This window comes from Trichophyton verrucosum, assembly GCF_000151505.1.
Source record: "Trichophyton verrucosum HKI 0517 chromosome Unknown contig00341_1.f1.exp, whole genome shotgun sequence".
In the NCBI taxonomy this organism is placed as follows: Eukaryota; Fungi; Ascomycota; class Eurotiomycetes; order Onygenales; family Arthrodermataceae; genus Trichophyton; species Trichophyton verrucosum.
Genome location: NW_003315420.1, coordinates 25,676 through 38,492, shown reverse-complemented (window position 1 = coordinate 38,492; position 12,817 = coordinate 25,676). Strand labels below are relative to the sequence as shown.

Genomic DNA, 12,817 nt, shown 5'->3' with positions numbered 1-12,817 from the left:
GAGCCCAGAAGCTGCGATGTGTGCCGTCATCGACTTCGGACGCCACAGCGCCATGTCAAAGATGTTTGAGAGCAAAGTCGCCGAAATCATGCATATTTAGCCAGCGTCTGCGGACGGGACGGTCCGTGAAAACTGGGACCGTAGAATCCCGCCAAGCTGCCACCCGCAGAGAGAAGGAAAAGTCGCCTGGACTTCCCGGGATGAGTGCCTTTGCGTTGTCCACCCCACCACCGTCAGAATGCGCAGCCGTCGGGAAGCAGAAAAAGAGGAATGAGACCCATCGTGTGCCAGCAAAACCATCTCGCAGTAAGAGGCAGTTGGAAGGAATGGACCTTGGATGTGAAGACATTATATTGCCACCAACAAGCGCAGCAAAGGAACCCCTAGGCACATGCACACCTGTAGAGTTCTGGGATGTCAACAGCAACAACACCCCCATACTGCAGCCTGCTGATTTCATCTTTGATGCAGATGAGTTCACCGGCTCTCCAGAAATGATATCCGACTATAGCTTTGACGCCAACGCGCATCTAGATGTTCAGGATTTTTTGCCCCCTTTACCGTATCCCACGCCCGTCGGCCTGGAAATGGAGATGGATATGTTGATGGCCGAAAAGCCAGGCCCTCTGGTTGACCTGACAGCGCTTCTTGCGAAGATGTCGCATTATGAAAGCCAGCTACCAAAGTTACCGGGAGGCGATTTGGATAACTATCCTATTGGCGACGCCCTCTTCCTTTCCCAGCGGTTCTTCACAGTGCTATCGGAACATAACCCTGTTAATTCGATAGGAGAAACCTCGCACCTTGATATGCCTACAAAATTACTCACCTTATCCTGTTATATGACCCTAACTCGCATCCTTATATCGGTATTCGGATATCTCCATGGGCGACTCTCTCAGCTTCAAGAGGCGAACTTCCAGAATGACGGCATGGGGCACTCGGTCTCTTTCTTGACGGATATGCATGCTTACCGCGGCCTTCGCCTAGGTCAGATTCAACCAATCTGCGCGTGTGCGGGAAAGGAATCGGCCACTCGGGTGAAGAAAGCAGTATCAATGTTGTTGGCTTCCCTTGGGGGTGCCGAAGGGAGGTTAGGTTTACCGCCAGACGTGAGAGTGACACCCGATGTTCAAGTAGATACCAATATTGGCCGAGGAATATCCACATTGCCCGATCAAGGGGACGAGATGATGGTACTCGAGGATGGCTTGCTGGTCGGGCTGACGAATAGCCGCCTGCACAAGGTGGTAAGAGAACAGGCGAGAGAGCTGCGAGAGAAGGTAGATGAGGTTTACGACGTTTTGAAGGGGTTATTGGAGATATAGGCAACTCCAGGTTGGTTAACGAACCACTTACCAGGAGATATTAGTTATGTCATTCCAATAGACTCACCTCAGATTAGCTATAGCTTTTCCATGATTGTATATGACCATATTTTCTGAACATAAATGTGAATATTTATTTATACAGAACCCACCATTTGATCAACAGCAGAATAACCTAAAGAAATGGAGGCTAGACATGCAAATGAGTAGTTAGTATATTGAAGAAGACCGAGTAATAGTGCATAAACCAGAAATCAATCTATGGCGTCACTCCATACATTCGCCATCAATTGGTACACAGGCGGGTTCACCAGACCAACACGGTGAGGGCCCGGTATCAATCCTGATGATACATGCTGATGCTATGCTGCGGCATGTCGTACGATTCGGAAGAAATACCGGCAATTCGGAGCTTCTATTGGGTATATCAATCGATTTGGTTGTTCTCCGACTTCGGGTTCGGATTCATGACCGCTCAAATGGGAAGTCTCCGATGCTCTATATGTAAATACTCGACCCAGCGCCAGCATGAAGAATCAAGGTGAAGAGCAGTTAGAAAACAAGTGCAAGTTCTATATGAAATTGTTAGTTTTCTTTGGCCACCTCACCCCTGGGTTTGTTTAACGAGGTAGCCATAACAATGCCGCCCCAATCCGTGGTAATTGTATGTAAAAGCCCTTTAATCGCTACTTATTCCGATGCGCTAATGAGCAATAACTGGCACAGGTTGGAGGTTCAGTTGCAGGATTGCTACAGGGACTACAGCTCAAACGCAGCGGTAGTAATGTCATCGTGCTCGAGCAAGACCCTTCAAAAGACCGCCACAGTCACGAATCCGGGGTATCGATCGGACGAACTGTGGTACACTTGTTGGATAAATACGATGCAACAGGACGACCTGCTGCAATTCCGGCAAAGTACTTGAGTGCTGCATGGCACAAATGGCTTAGGGTAGTAAACACTCACTGGGCACACAGTACGAGCAACTGGGGATGTCTATACCTGATTCTAAGAGCGAACTTCGACGGCTTGAAATCCGAGACGGTTCCAAACCCACCACAGCCACGCAAGGGAGATGGGAAAGTGGAGTATTGGCCTGGAAAGCGCGCGACGGGGCTGAAGTATGATCGCGACGCGGGTAAGGTGCACCTCCAGTATGTGGATGTGACAACCGGTGAGGAGGGAACTGTGAGCGCAGACACCATTATTGCAGCAGATGGGGTGCACTCCACAATTAGGAAGATATTGCAGGTACCGACACGCAAGGAGTATGCAGGGTATATTGGCTGGCGTGGTACTGTGCCAGAAAGTTTGCTGTCTGAGCAGACAATTGAATATTTCTCCAATCGACTAAATTTCACTGTTATGAATGGCACTTATTTCATAAGGCGAGTCATATCGCCCAATCATTTGTGGATGCCCGCTGACACGGTTTAGTTACTTTATTCCAACGGAGACTGGACATGTTGAACCCGGCCAACGTCTGATCAACTGGGTGTGGTATTATGTTCTTCCCGACGGATCCCCCGAGATGGATACCATCTTTACCGACATACATGGCAAGGTACACCCCAACACGGTCCCTCAGGGGCTTGTCAACCCTGGCGTCTGGGCTTCTCAGGTGGCGCGATACCTCCCACAAATGACGGCTCCACTAGCTGAGGTGGTTAGCAAAACACCAAGGCCGTTCGTAACGAAAGTGGGAGAAGCGCAATGCTTTACGCCCAGCTTCTACGATGGGCGTGTTGTCCTTGTAGGCGATGCTTTCACAGGCTTCAGGTCACATTTGGGGATGGCATCGGAACAGGCTGCTCGCCATGCTGTGCAAATGGACAAGGTCTGGAGGGGAGAGATGACCATGGAACAACGCGACCGGGAGGCAATTTTATACGCGAAACGCTTCATTTTATTGAATAGGATGGTTGGATGGACGGGCCTAGGATGGGTATTTTCCCTTTTCACCGCAATGGCGAGTTATGCGTGGCTGGCTATTCAGCAGGGGCTGGGCATTGCGTAAGTAGTTGACAGACCTCCATGTCTCCGAATAAGCGTCTACCAGCCATAGCATCCATAAAGCCCAGCTCGGGTACTGTGAACAACTTTCCACTCTGTAGCAGCCAGATTTTTACCTGAAAAATGGCAGATATATCCGTACGAGTCTGGGATGGGACGATTGTCTAGGTTACCATGTCCCTTGTCAATGTACGCTGAGTGTTTAGCTGACTCCTTCAGATGTACTCCATAGTTAGAGATGCAAGCCAAAATATCGGGGTATAGATCGTGTCAATAACCCCGTGATACGGAATACGGCCTCTGCATGAATAATATCTCAAAAACACGACTGTTTCGTGCTAAATAGCATCAAATATCGCCGTGTTTACTCCGTACTTTGCGGCTTTAAAGTGGGAAAAACGTCTAAGCGCGAGGTTGAAAGTTTAAATTTAAGCTTCAACGAAATAAGAATGGCTGGGACACGCTAAGCCTAAAGGGGAGAAACTTTAAGTCACATGTGGATTACTCAGCAGAACCCGTTCCCAGCCACCAAGAAAAACGACATCGAAAGATCTCGCGATGGCGGGAGAAAAAGCGTTTTGTTTCGTCTGAATGGTTGCTTAAACAGGGGGGCTGGGGAGGTGGCAGGGGAGACAGCCTCAGGGCTTCGCTCATATATTGCCGTTGCGGTCGTACATTTGTTCTACTCTTTTTTCCCTCTTTCTTCTCCCTCCATGTCGGCCTCCAACTTTCCCTTCTATATATACCCATTGTTTATCCGAAGTACGCTGCCATAGTATACCTGGTGAGTTCCCCACACTGTTCGCTAACCGTACGACCTGGGTAATTCTAACTGTTGGATAGATATATACTACTCTCTATCTACTTCTTTATATATCATTCTACACTTTCGAGCACCACCTATACCGCATCCTGCCTTCATATTTACCAAGCCGAGGATACAAAGGCATCTCGCTATTCCTACCTCGAACCCACGTCCGTCGAACGGCTGGTCACTGGCTTTATTGAGCCTAGCCCCCCGGCAAACGCAAAAATGGTTCAACGAAATGTCACAATCGCCATTATTCTCATTATACTATTCGTCCTCCTTGCCGCGGTCGGAATTGTAATCTTCTACATCAATAGCCGCCTGGGTTGGTTCGCACGAGCAAGAGAAGTAGATGAAGAGCAATAACACCGACTACTTCCCATGAATCAAACGGATGGAAAAATCACTTGATAAATCTACGAAATCGAATGAGGAGGGAAATACGATATATCATGTTGATTCATTGATGGGATCACGACTCTCTTATGCATGAGTGCAAATTCCAGGCGTTAAAGAGAGGTTAAAGGGATGTTTTTTTCATTTTGAGAAATTATAGGTCTAGAATGGGTGTTTTGCTACATGGGAAGAAATTCAAGGCATTTTTCACCTTGTTTGTGTTTTTCGTTGATCTAATGGAATTAAAGCCTGTGAGGATTTTATTAAATGCCCACGCTGTGGGTATTTTTGTTTTACTTCTTCTCACATTAACTATATACATCAACGGGGGCTTAAAAAAAAAGATAACGAAAAGGAAAAAGGGAATTTCACAAGTCGGCCGTCTCTAATACATGTTTCTTTAATCCATAACTTCTACCGTTTACAATAATTAAGCAGGCTCCGTATAAAAAATGGCAGGAAATAAGTATTAACGTGTCTCTCGCGAGTCTTGTTCTTTGGGGGTATACTGTATCTGTGTTTTAGGGGATGCTTCGACCCTATCGGAGCCGCTCCCATCCGTGGGGCCGGAGGCGTTTGACAGTCGGTGTGGAGGGGCTACGCCTTCACTAGCTTGTCCACCGGACTGCCTGGCGGCGCTTCCTGATGCCGGGGGAGTAGCTGGGGTTCCAGAACTGACCGGGAACACGGGTCCGCGAGGAAGGGTCGGGGACAAAACTGAATTAGATCGATTCTGTGGGGTAGAGTATGATTCAAGGGCAGGTGGGTGATTCCAGGAATATCTAGGAGATGAGCTGCCTGGGCTGGAAAACCTATTAGGGGGCTGATCCTCATGCGGTCGTGGGCGTTTGGGTGGACGGAAATATTCAGCTGGTTCATTCGGCTCTCTGTCTTCGTTCCGGGGGGATTGTCTAGCAGGGGATGGTGGAGGATGGGGATGTCGTTGGAATGGCGGCTGGTGTTTTGGTGATGTTGGCACTGGAGGTGGGAGCTGATTGCTTCTCTGAAGAGGAGAAGCAACTCGTGTTGAATAGGGCTGGCGAGGTATACTAGGCAGGGTCGATACTTCGGTGTTAGTGTTATCCAGACCACCCACACCGCTTCGCCCCATGGATCTATCGTGCATTACAACCCGCTGCCATTTAGCTACAAGGTTGTCGTAGTCCCATTTCGACGACTCAGGCGAGTGTATCCGGCTATCATGCCTGTCAAGTTCCCTGGCGATATCAGGGGATATGGGCAGGAGGTTCGGCGGGAAGATAGCGAATTCCCTTGGCCATTGGCAAGATGCAAGCTTTTCGACCTGCGCACGCAACTGATTGGCTTCCTGCTGTGTGCGGTGTAGCTGAGCCTCAATCTTCTTCCGTTTCTCAGCTTCTCGTGCAAAGGCACGTACTATCTCAAGATGCCACAACTCCCGTTGGGCCGCGGGTGAAAGCTCCATCCAATTCTGCAAGGACAGCTCAAGATGCCGTGGGATCATCTCCTCATGGTGATAGGCTACCTTTTCGATCATACTTGCATCATGGCTTGATGACTGGCTTTGGTGTGACGAGGACGAGGACGACGCAGAGTTAGCTGCTGTGAGCTGGTCGTATTTCCATTGGTGGACCTGGGCGCGCAATGCTTGCTGTACTATTTCCCGCTGGTTCACGCTCGGAGGGTCAATAGGGAAAGAGTTGGGCGACGGGAATGGGTGGGTGGAAAAGAGGCTCGGCGGGTGCGGTAATGCTTGGAGGCACAGGGCAGGAAACGTTTGCGATTGGAGATCAAAGGCGAAAGGAGAGATCGACTGGGTATGGTTGCTGCTGTGAAACCGGCTCAGAAACAATTTCAAGCTAGATGTACGAACGATAGGATCGATTGGTGTGGTAAACTTACGCTGCTGCTTTCACACTATCTAAAACCTCCCTCAATGCAAGCTCCAGAGCTCTTGTAGTCTCGGTTGAGTTCGAGCTAGTAAGCCGATTCGATCTCTCTAATGAAGTAGAAGGAATCCTCAATTGTGAAACCGGGGAGGAATTGGGAATGTCGTTTATGACGCCGGTAGCATGCCATGTTGGCTGGTTGATTAAAAGTCGATATGGCTTGCCTGCACCACTTGAGTTGAGCTGCAACGGAGCGACAGAGTGCGGATCTGGACCCGTAGCAGCAGAGGCCGCACCTATTGCGGCCGCGGACCCAGAGGCAGGCCCTGATGCAGACGAGACTTCCGGACTGTTCTGCTTTGTCCCACCGCGCGCTGTTCGCCGAGTGATACTGCTGCGAAGCTGTCTGATTTCTTCCACATTGTGCACCCCATCCGGCTTCTTCTTGTAGAGGTACTGGTCCAGATGGCGGCCGAGGGAGGACGAAGTAAAGGTCTGGTTGCAGTACGGACACTGCTTGTTCTTGACGGCCAGGGCCTTGGGTGCTGCAGAGGTTTCTCGCTCGTCCTTGGAGGCATTGGGGTCCCTCACCTCTTCCGCCCGCGCGGGAGACGTCTCTTCCATAGCTCTAAATCGTCTGGCTCATCGAGGTAAGGCGAACAGATAGCTAACTAAGATAAGGGGGAAGGGTAAAAAAACATATGGCGGACGGGAAGCGACAGTCGATGGTGGAAGAAGATGAAAAAAAAAGCGAGAGCTGGCGCAACTTTCTCGGCAATTCGGGTGAATAAGAGAGCTCTCACCTAACGTACAGCTGTTAGCTACATATCCTCCAGACTCCCCAGGGCTTGCTCGATGCCTCCTCTGCCCATGGAGGCGATGTGAGATTGCTTACCTGCCAGTAACAAAGCCGCGCGACAGGTTTTGCCGTGGGCGCATGCAAGGCTATCGCATGCGTATATAACAACCCGATTTATCACCACCTGGAAAAAGCAAGCAATGAAGCTAGCAGACAGGAATAAAAAGGCTGAAAAAGCATAAAAAAAACATAAACCCGCCTGGGATAATTCAGAGAAAGGAAAGGCATCCGTCCCTGATGTCGCGGTCAAGGAGTGTTTGCTGCTGCCAAATATAATAATAACGGGCAGCGAGGATGCGAAGCGCCGGCGGTCAAAGCCGAAGAATCTGGGCCAAAAAGGCAAGCCAACAGCAAGCCAACAGCGGAGGAAGAGCAGAATATCTTACTATCAGGCCCCAGAAATTATGAAGAGGACCAAAAATACAGAGCCAAAAGAATTATATGGATTAGCAATAGTGACAAAAGTAGAAAAATAAATATACAGGCGAGGGAAAGGTGATGGATGCTTGCTTCTGCGGTCGTTGGGAAGAAGCAAATAAGCGTATATATGCAAGCACTCAAGTACTCCAGGCCGATATGAAATAAAAGAACCTGTTGCTCTGCTCTCTTTGCTTCTTCTTCTTCGTTCACCGAGCAGGTCAACAAATCGGAATCGCATGGAAGGAGTCCCGCGGGTGAGACGGTAGCTAAGGAGGGCCTGCCAGACACGATGCAGGGAAGAAGCAATGAGCAGCGGCCAGTAGAGCGTAGAGAGTATTTGAAAAGGCGGCGGGTTCTGATGGATGGGAGAAGCGCCTGAAAGAAGTGCTGTCGTGGTCGACCGTTTGGCCTCGATGGAGTCCGTAGCTGGATGTGATAGAGCAAGTCCATAGTGCGTTCCATGCAGAACTGACGGGTCCGGGAGTGTGAAGCCGGGGGGACCCTGGTCAAGGAACGGCGATGCGATGCGATGCGCTGCTGCGATGGGTGCCGTGAGCGAGAGTGCATGCAGACGGACATATCTTTTCCCTTCCCTTCCCGCGAGGTACATACATATGTCCATCCGCACTCCGTACATGCATCCGGACAGGCAGGCCTCCCGTTCGATGTATGTACGTCGATGCATCTCCACCAGTGGAAAGACTCTTTCCCGCACCGCTCAAACACCGCCATACGCTGTGCTTGCGGGTAGGCTTTTTTAGGGGCTGGGCATGCATGGGAAACAATGCATATCAACCGAGTTCGTGCCTGAGCGCGTCGCGATCTTCTCAATTTCGAACTCACATCATCGCAGTGGACTCTCTGGCGCTGCTAGCTGACGAGACTTGGTGGCGGCACTCTGCTCGGGATTTCCCGTCAACTCCCTGCGTCTCTCAGTCTCCTTCCGTCTCCCCCATGCGTCGACAGCCCGTTGTCGAAAAGAAAGGAAAGAAGATATGAACCATCACAATCATGAGATGTGTTGAGCAATTAAAGCGCCATTCGCCTGGGAATACTATGTTAATAGCGTGGTGGAAAGGGGCGCCTTGACTTTGCGACTAAAGAGCGAGGACAGGGGGGAAACCAGACAAGAACCTGGCCTATCTTCATCGATATCGTCGGCGTCCCCGTTCGGTTCGATCGTGGGGTTTTTTTTATCTCCCTTGCTTTCTTTCTTCATATTTCTTTGCTGCTTTGTTGCTTTGTTGTTTCTTTTCTTTTTCACCCTTCCGTGGGTCTAATTTCAGCCATTGAGGACTATGGGAGGTCCGATCCCAAGGGGGCAGATATGCACATATGCCCGAGTTTCGATGCGCCGGATGCCCTGACCAGGTACTTGTGACGGGTTACACGAGGAGCACATAGTGCTGTACGAGGAACGGACTGGATCTCTTGTGTATGTGAAATACAGCCTCGATTGTGGCTATCATTGGCACAGAATCCTGGATTCGCGCTGTGCGTCTTGACTTGTTGCACCGCCTAGGGCTGGAGATTAAAACGGTTGCTTGGTTGGGACTTGTTGACCAGATTCGGATGCTAGATGTATACGAACGGTACAGAGTGTCTTTGATACCCCACGGAAACCCCCACTGCCTTGCTCTCCTATTGAGCGCAGCTGAACAGATACCCTTTAAGGTACGTGCAGTTTACGGCGGGCGTGGAGGCCGGCCGGCGTCGTATTATTCCCAGAAAAGGTACCAGATTATGGGGAGAAGAGGTCTGATACCTTATACACGGCGACTCGTAACGCCGATTCACCAAGGATCTCGGGCTTCACGCTTGTCCCAGCCATCAGGAATCACGTCCCATGTGGGCAGCTGCCAGCCCTGTGACGTAATGATTCGAGTTCAACCGATTGGGCCCGACGGCTTCATCTGTCTCACGTTCAAGTTGACTCGTTTGGCAGCCATCCAGCCGCTCCACTGCTGGAACCGACCACCTCCCTTTTTGCTCGCATCTCCAGGCCAGTCCTGCAGCCAGCTTGGACAAGTATCTGGTAGGATTCTAGGAACACCATGCCAAGACACCCTGGATGCGCCGTCCATGTAGACTGCATCGCCTGAGCGGAGCCTGATGACGGCCAAGTCCGAATTATCTGCATGGCTGACCATGAAGAGGCCGTCGCAGCCAAAACTGATGCTTATCAAGCCAGTATCACATTCTTCACTGACATCCCTGTGGATGTGTAGCGTGTCTCCCGGCGAGTAGACGTTGACGATTGCCGCCTCGGGCTGGGTAGCTGGAAAGATACCCTGAAGTAGATGAGATATGTCCAAAGGGAATGGCGGAGGCTGACCGGCGGGATAGCACTTCTTAGTCCAGTCGTACTGGCCGCCAAGTGTCATCCACCGGAGTTTGCGGTTCAGCATCGACTGGATGGTGAGCGGGGTGTGCACGGAGCTATCTTTGGGCAAGATGGAGCGGCTCAGTGAATCTTCAAAAAAGGACGGATTGTCACCAGTCTGTCTAATCCCGGGCAAGCATGAGGCGTCTGGGTAGGTGACGTTATAGTGTAGGTGGAGGTTGGTCTGGTGCCGCTGGTCTGATAGATCACGATGTAGTAGCCTCGACAGCAACTCAACCTGGACTCCCGGAGGAAGAATTGAAGGGATAATCTCAAGGCCTGCCCCATGGACGAGTTAGTCCTTGCTCGTCCGCCTGGGATTTGCCTTGTTTCTATCTAGCTGCTGACTTACCGGGTATGTCCCGATGTGTATAGACAGGTAGCGGCTCAGCCGCTGGCTGGGGAACGCCCCGGACGTCGCATCCCCCCATGAACTGGCTAAATGCAGCTTCCAATGACCCTTGAGTAAGCCATCTGTCTAGCGATATGCCATTAGGAAGGCTGTCGCTGTCGTCATCTCGCCGCAGATCAATTATCGCGGGGTGCGAGTCGATATCAGGGACCTTCAACGCACGATAAGCCTTGTACTGCTGCCGCAGCCTGGCTGGAGGGTGTTCATGGGCATCTAAACTCCCAATGGCCCCCATCCCCGGTGCTACCACTGCATCAATACTTCTTCCTCCTCTTCTTATTCTCTGTCGTTTTCGTCTTCCTCGTTTTGTGTCTTTCTGGTCTTTGATATTTCGATATTTCGATATTTTATTTTTTTTTTCTTTTGTCGTTGAAGATATGATTATATAATATTAAAATCACGTGCTTCTATTACAAGTACATGATTAAGCAACGATGACTAAGGAAAGATGAGTAATTTTCCGATATTAAATTCACTATTGGGTGAGGTTTTGATATTTTATCATTGGACAATCAGTTCCAGCTCGCGCTTCTATTGGCAGAATCTCGCGTCGCTTTTGTTTGTTTGTTTTTTGTTCCTCGCCCGCCCGAAGATAAAAGAAAAAGAAAATCAACAAGAAAAGCAGAAGGAAAACACGCAAAGCAGGAGATCTCAACCGCCACAAAAGGACAAAAGACAGACAAGAAGATAGCAGAAAAAGACAAGCAAGAGGCAGAGACCAGACTACAGACGAGAAAATACCGGGCAGCAACGCTGAAAAATGGAATAAATAGCGTTGCGCAGCGACATCAAATTCCCCGCCGTGTCTCGAGAGAGCTTGACCCTGCAATCCCAGCTCCAGTAGTGCCCACAACCCTTTGAAATTCTTCGAGAGATACACGAAACCCGCGTCGCTGATCTACTTGCTGCCAGTTGTGAGCCAGTTGTTGGCCGTGTGCGGTCGAATAGATATTCCAGTTGTACTGATCCCCGGCCTCCGTGCTTGTGTTGATCTGTTGGAGGAAGATGGAGAACTACCAGAAGATAGAGAAGATAGGAGAGGGTATATCTGCTGCTATATCTATCCAATACTAGAGGGACATGCTCACTGACCCGTTTTATATAGGAACATACGGTGTTGTTTACAAAGCTCGAGATCTATCTAATCATGGCCGGATTGTTGCCCTAAAGAAGATTCGACTCGAGGCTGAAGATGAAGGCGTTCCGAGCACAGCAATTAGAGAAATATCCTTGCTTAAGGAGATGCACGACCCAAATATTGTCCGGCTATTTAATATTGTTCATGCAGACGGACATAAGCTCTATCTCGTCTTCGAGTTCCTCGACCTGGATCTAAAGAAATATATGGAAGCTCTGCCGGTGAGCGAGGGTGGCCGCGGAAAAGCCTTGCCAGATGGATCCCATGAGATGAGCAGGCTGGGTCTGGGCGAAGCCATGGTGAAGAAGTTCATGGCCCAGCTTGTGGAAGGGGTCCGATACTGCCACACCCATCGCGTGCTCCATCGAGATCTCAAGCCTCAGAACTTGCTTATTGACCGGGAGGGTAACCTTAAAATTGCAGACTTTGGCCTTGCTAGGGCTTTTGGTGTTCCTTTAAGAACATATACACATGAGGTGAGTCCCTAGGGGTTTACTCAAATATTTAATCGCCTATGTACTAAGAATTGACGGAACAGGTTGTCACCCTGTGGTACCGTGCCCCTGAAATTCTCCTGGGTGGCCGTCAGTATTCTACAGGTGTCGATATGTGGTCTATCGGTGCAATTTTCGCTGAGATGTGTACTCGACGACCCCTTTTTCCAGGTGATTCGGAAATTGATGAGATATTCAAGATATTTAAGTACGCTTAGATTACTTGCCTATTAAATCTATTCGTTCGACTCTTAACTAATATTCTATATAGGTTACGTGGCACACCTGACGAACGGATCTGGCCAGGCGTAACATCGTTCCCTGACTTTAAGACATCATTCCCAAAGTGGAAACGAGAAGATATTCGCAAGTTAGTGCCTGGTTTGGAAGAGAACGGCCTCGCGCTGCTAGATGCTATGCTTGAGTACGATCCCGCACGCCGCATATCAGCCAAGCAAGCATGTATCCACCCATACTTCCAGGCATGCAGCTCTGCATACTCAAGCCGCGGCCGAACTCCTGTCTACCAATGATTTACGAACTCCTATTCATTTACGTGCTCTCGCTGCTGTTCCATGTCTAATCCTCCTTTGTCCTTGCTCCTAGCGTACCTCCGTCTATATTTTTAACAAGGAGGAAACAATATGGCCCATCTGCAAGATGCTCAACCTTCTAGATCTCAGACGAAGTATTGCTGT

The 12,817-nt window shown here is 49.8% G+C and overlaps 5 protein-coding genes across 5 annotated transcripts; 2 read left to right on the top strand and 3 right to left on the bottom strand.

Moving 5' to 3' along the window:
• Positions 1 to 200: 200 nt before the first annotated feature.
• Positions 201 to 1,328, top strand: TRV_04282 (uncharacterized protein; the record flags this gene model as incomplete). Its single annotated transcript, XM_003021563.1, has 1 exon — positions 201 to 1,328. The coding sequence occupies one exon, from the start codon at positions 201 to 203 to the stop codon at positions 1,326 to 1,328; it is 1,128 nt and encodes a 375-aa protein (XP_003021609.1).
• Positions 1,329 to 5,014: 3,686 nt separating this feature from the next.
• Positions 5,015 to 7,037, bottom strand: TRV_04281 (uncharacterized protein; the record flags this gene model as incomplete). The annotated part of the gene is made up of 2 exons (XM_003021562.1): positions 5,015 to 6,353; positions 6,427 to 7,037. 2 exons carry the CDS (start codon positions 7,035 to 7,037, stop codon positions 5,015 to 5,017), a joined length of 1,950 nt encoding a protein of 649 aa, XP_003021608.1.
• Positions 7,038 to 7,660: 623 nt separating this feature from the next.
• On the bottom strand, positions 7,661 to 8,329 carry TRV_04280 (uncharacterized protein; the record flags this gene model as incomplete). The annotated part of the gene is made up of 1 exon (XM_003021561.1): positions 7,661 to 8,329. One exon carries the CDS (start codon positions 8,327 to 8,329, stop codon positions 7,661 to 7,663), a length of 669 nt encoding a protein of 222 aa, XP_003021607.1.
• A 1,249-nt stretch (positions 8,330 to 9,578) lies between these two features.
• TRV_04279 (uncharacterized protein) lies at positions 9,579 to 10,722 on the bottom strand (the record flags this gene model as incomplete). Its single annotated transcript, XM_003021560.1, has 2 exons — positions 9,579 to 10,354; positions 10,428 to 10,722. 2 exons carry the CDS (start codon positions 10,720 to 10,722, stop codon positions 9,579 to 9,581), a joined length of 1,071 nt encoding a protein of 356 aa, XP_003021606.1.
• A 770-nt stretch (positions 10,723 to 11,492) lies between these two features.
• Positions 11,493 to 12,652, top strand: TRV_04278 (uncharacterized protein; the record flags this gene model as incomplete). Its single annotated transcript, XM_003021559.1, has 4 exons — positions 11,493 to 11,529; positions 11,593 to 12,101; positions 12,164 to 12,327; positions 12,391 to 12,652. The coding sequence occupies 4 exons, from the start codon at positions 11,493 to 11,495 to the stop codon at positions 12,650 to 12,652; spliced, it is 972 nt and encodes a 323-aa protein (XP_003021605.1).
• Positions 12,653 to 12,817: the final 165 nt, after the last annotated feature.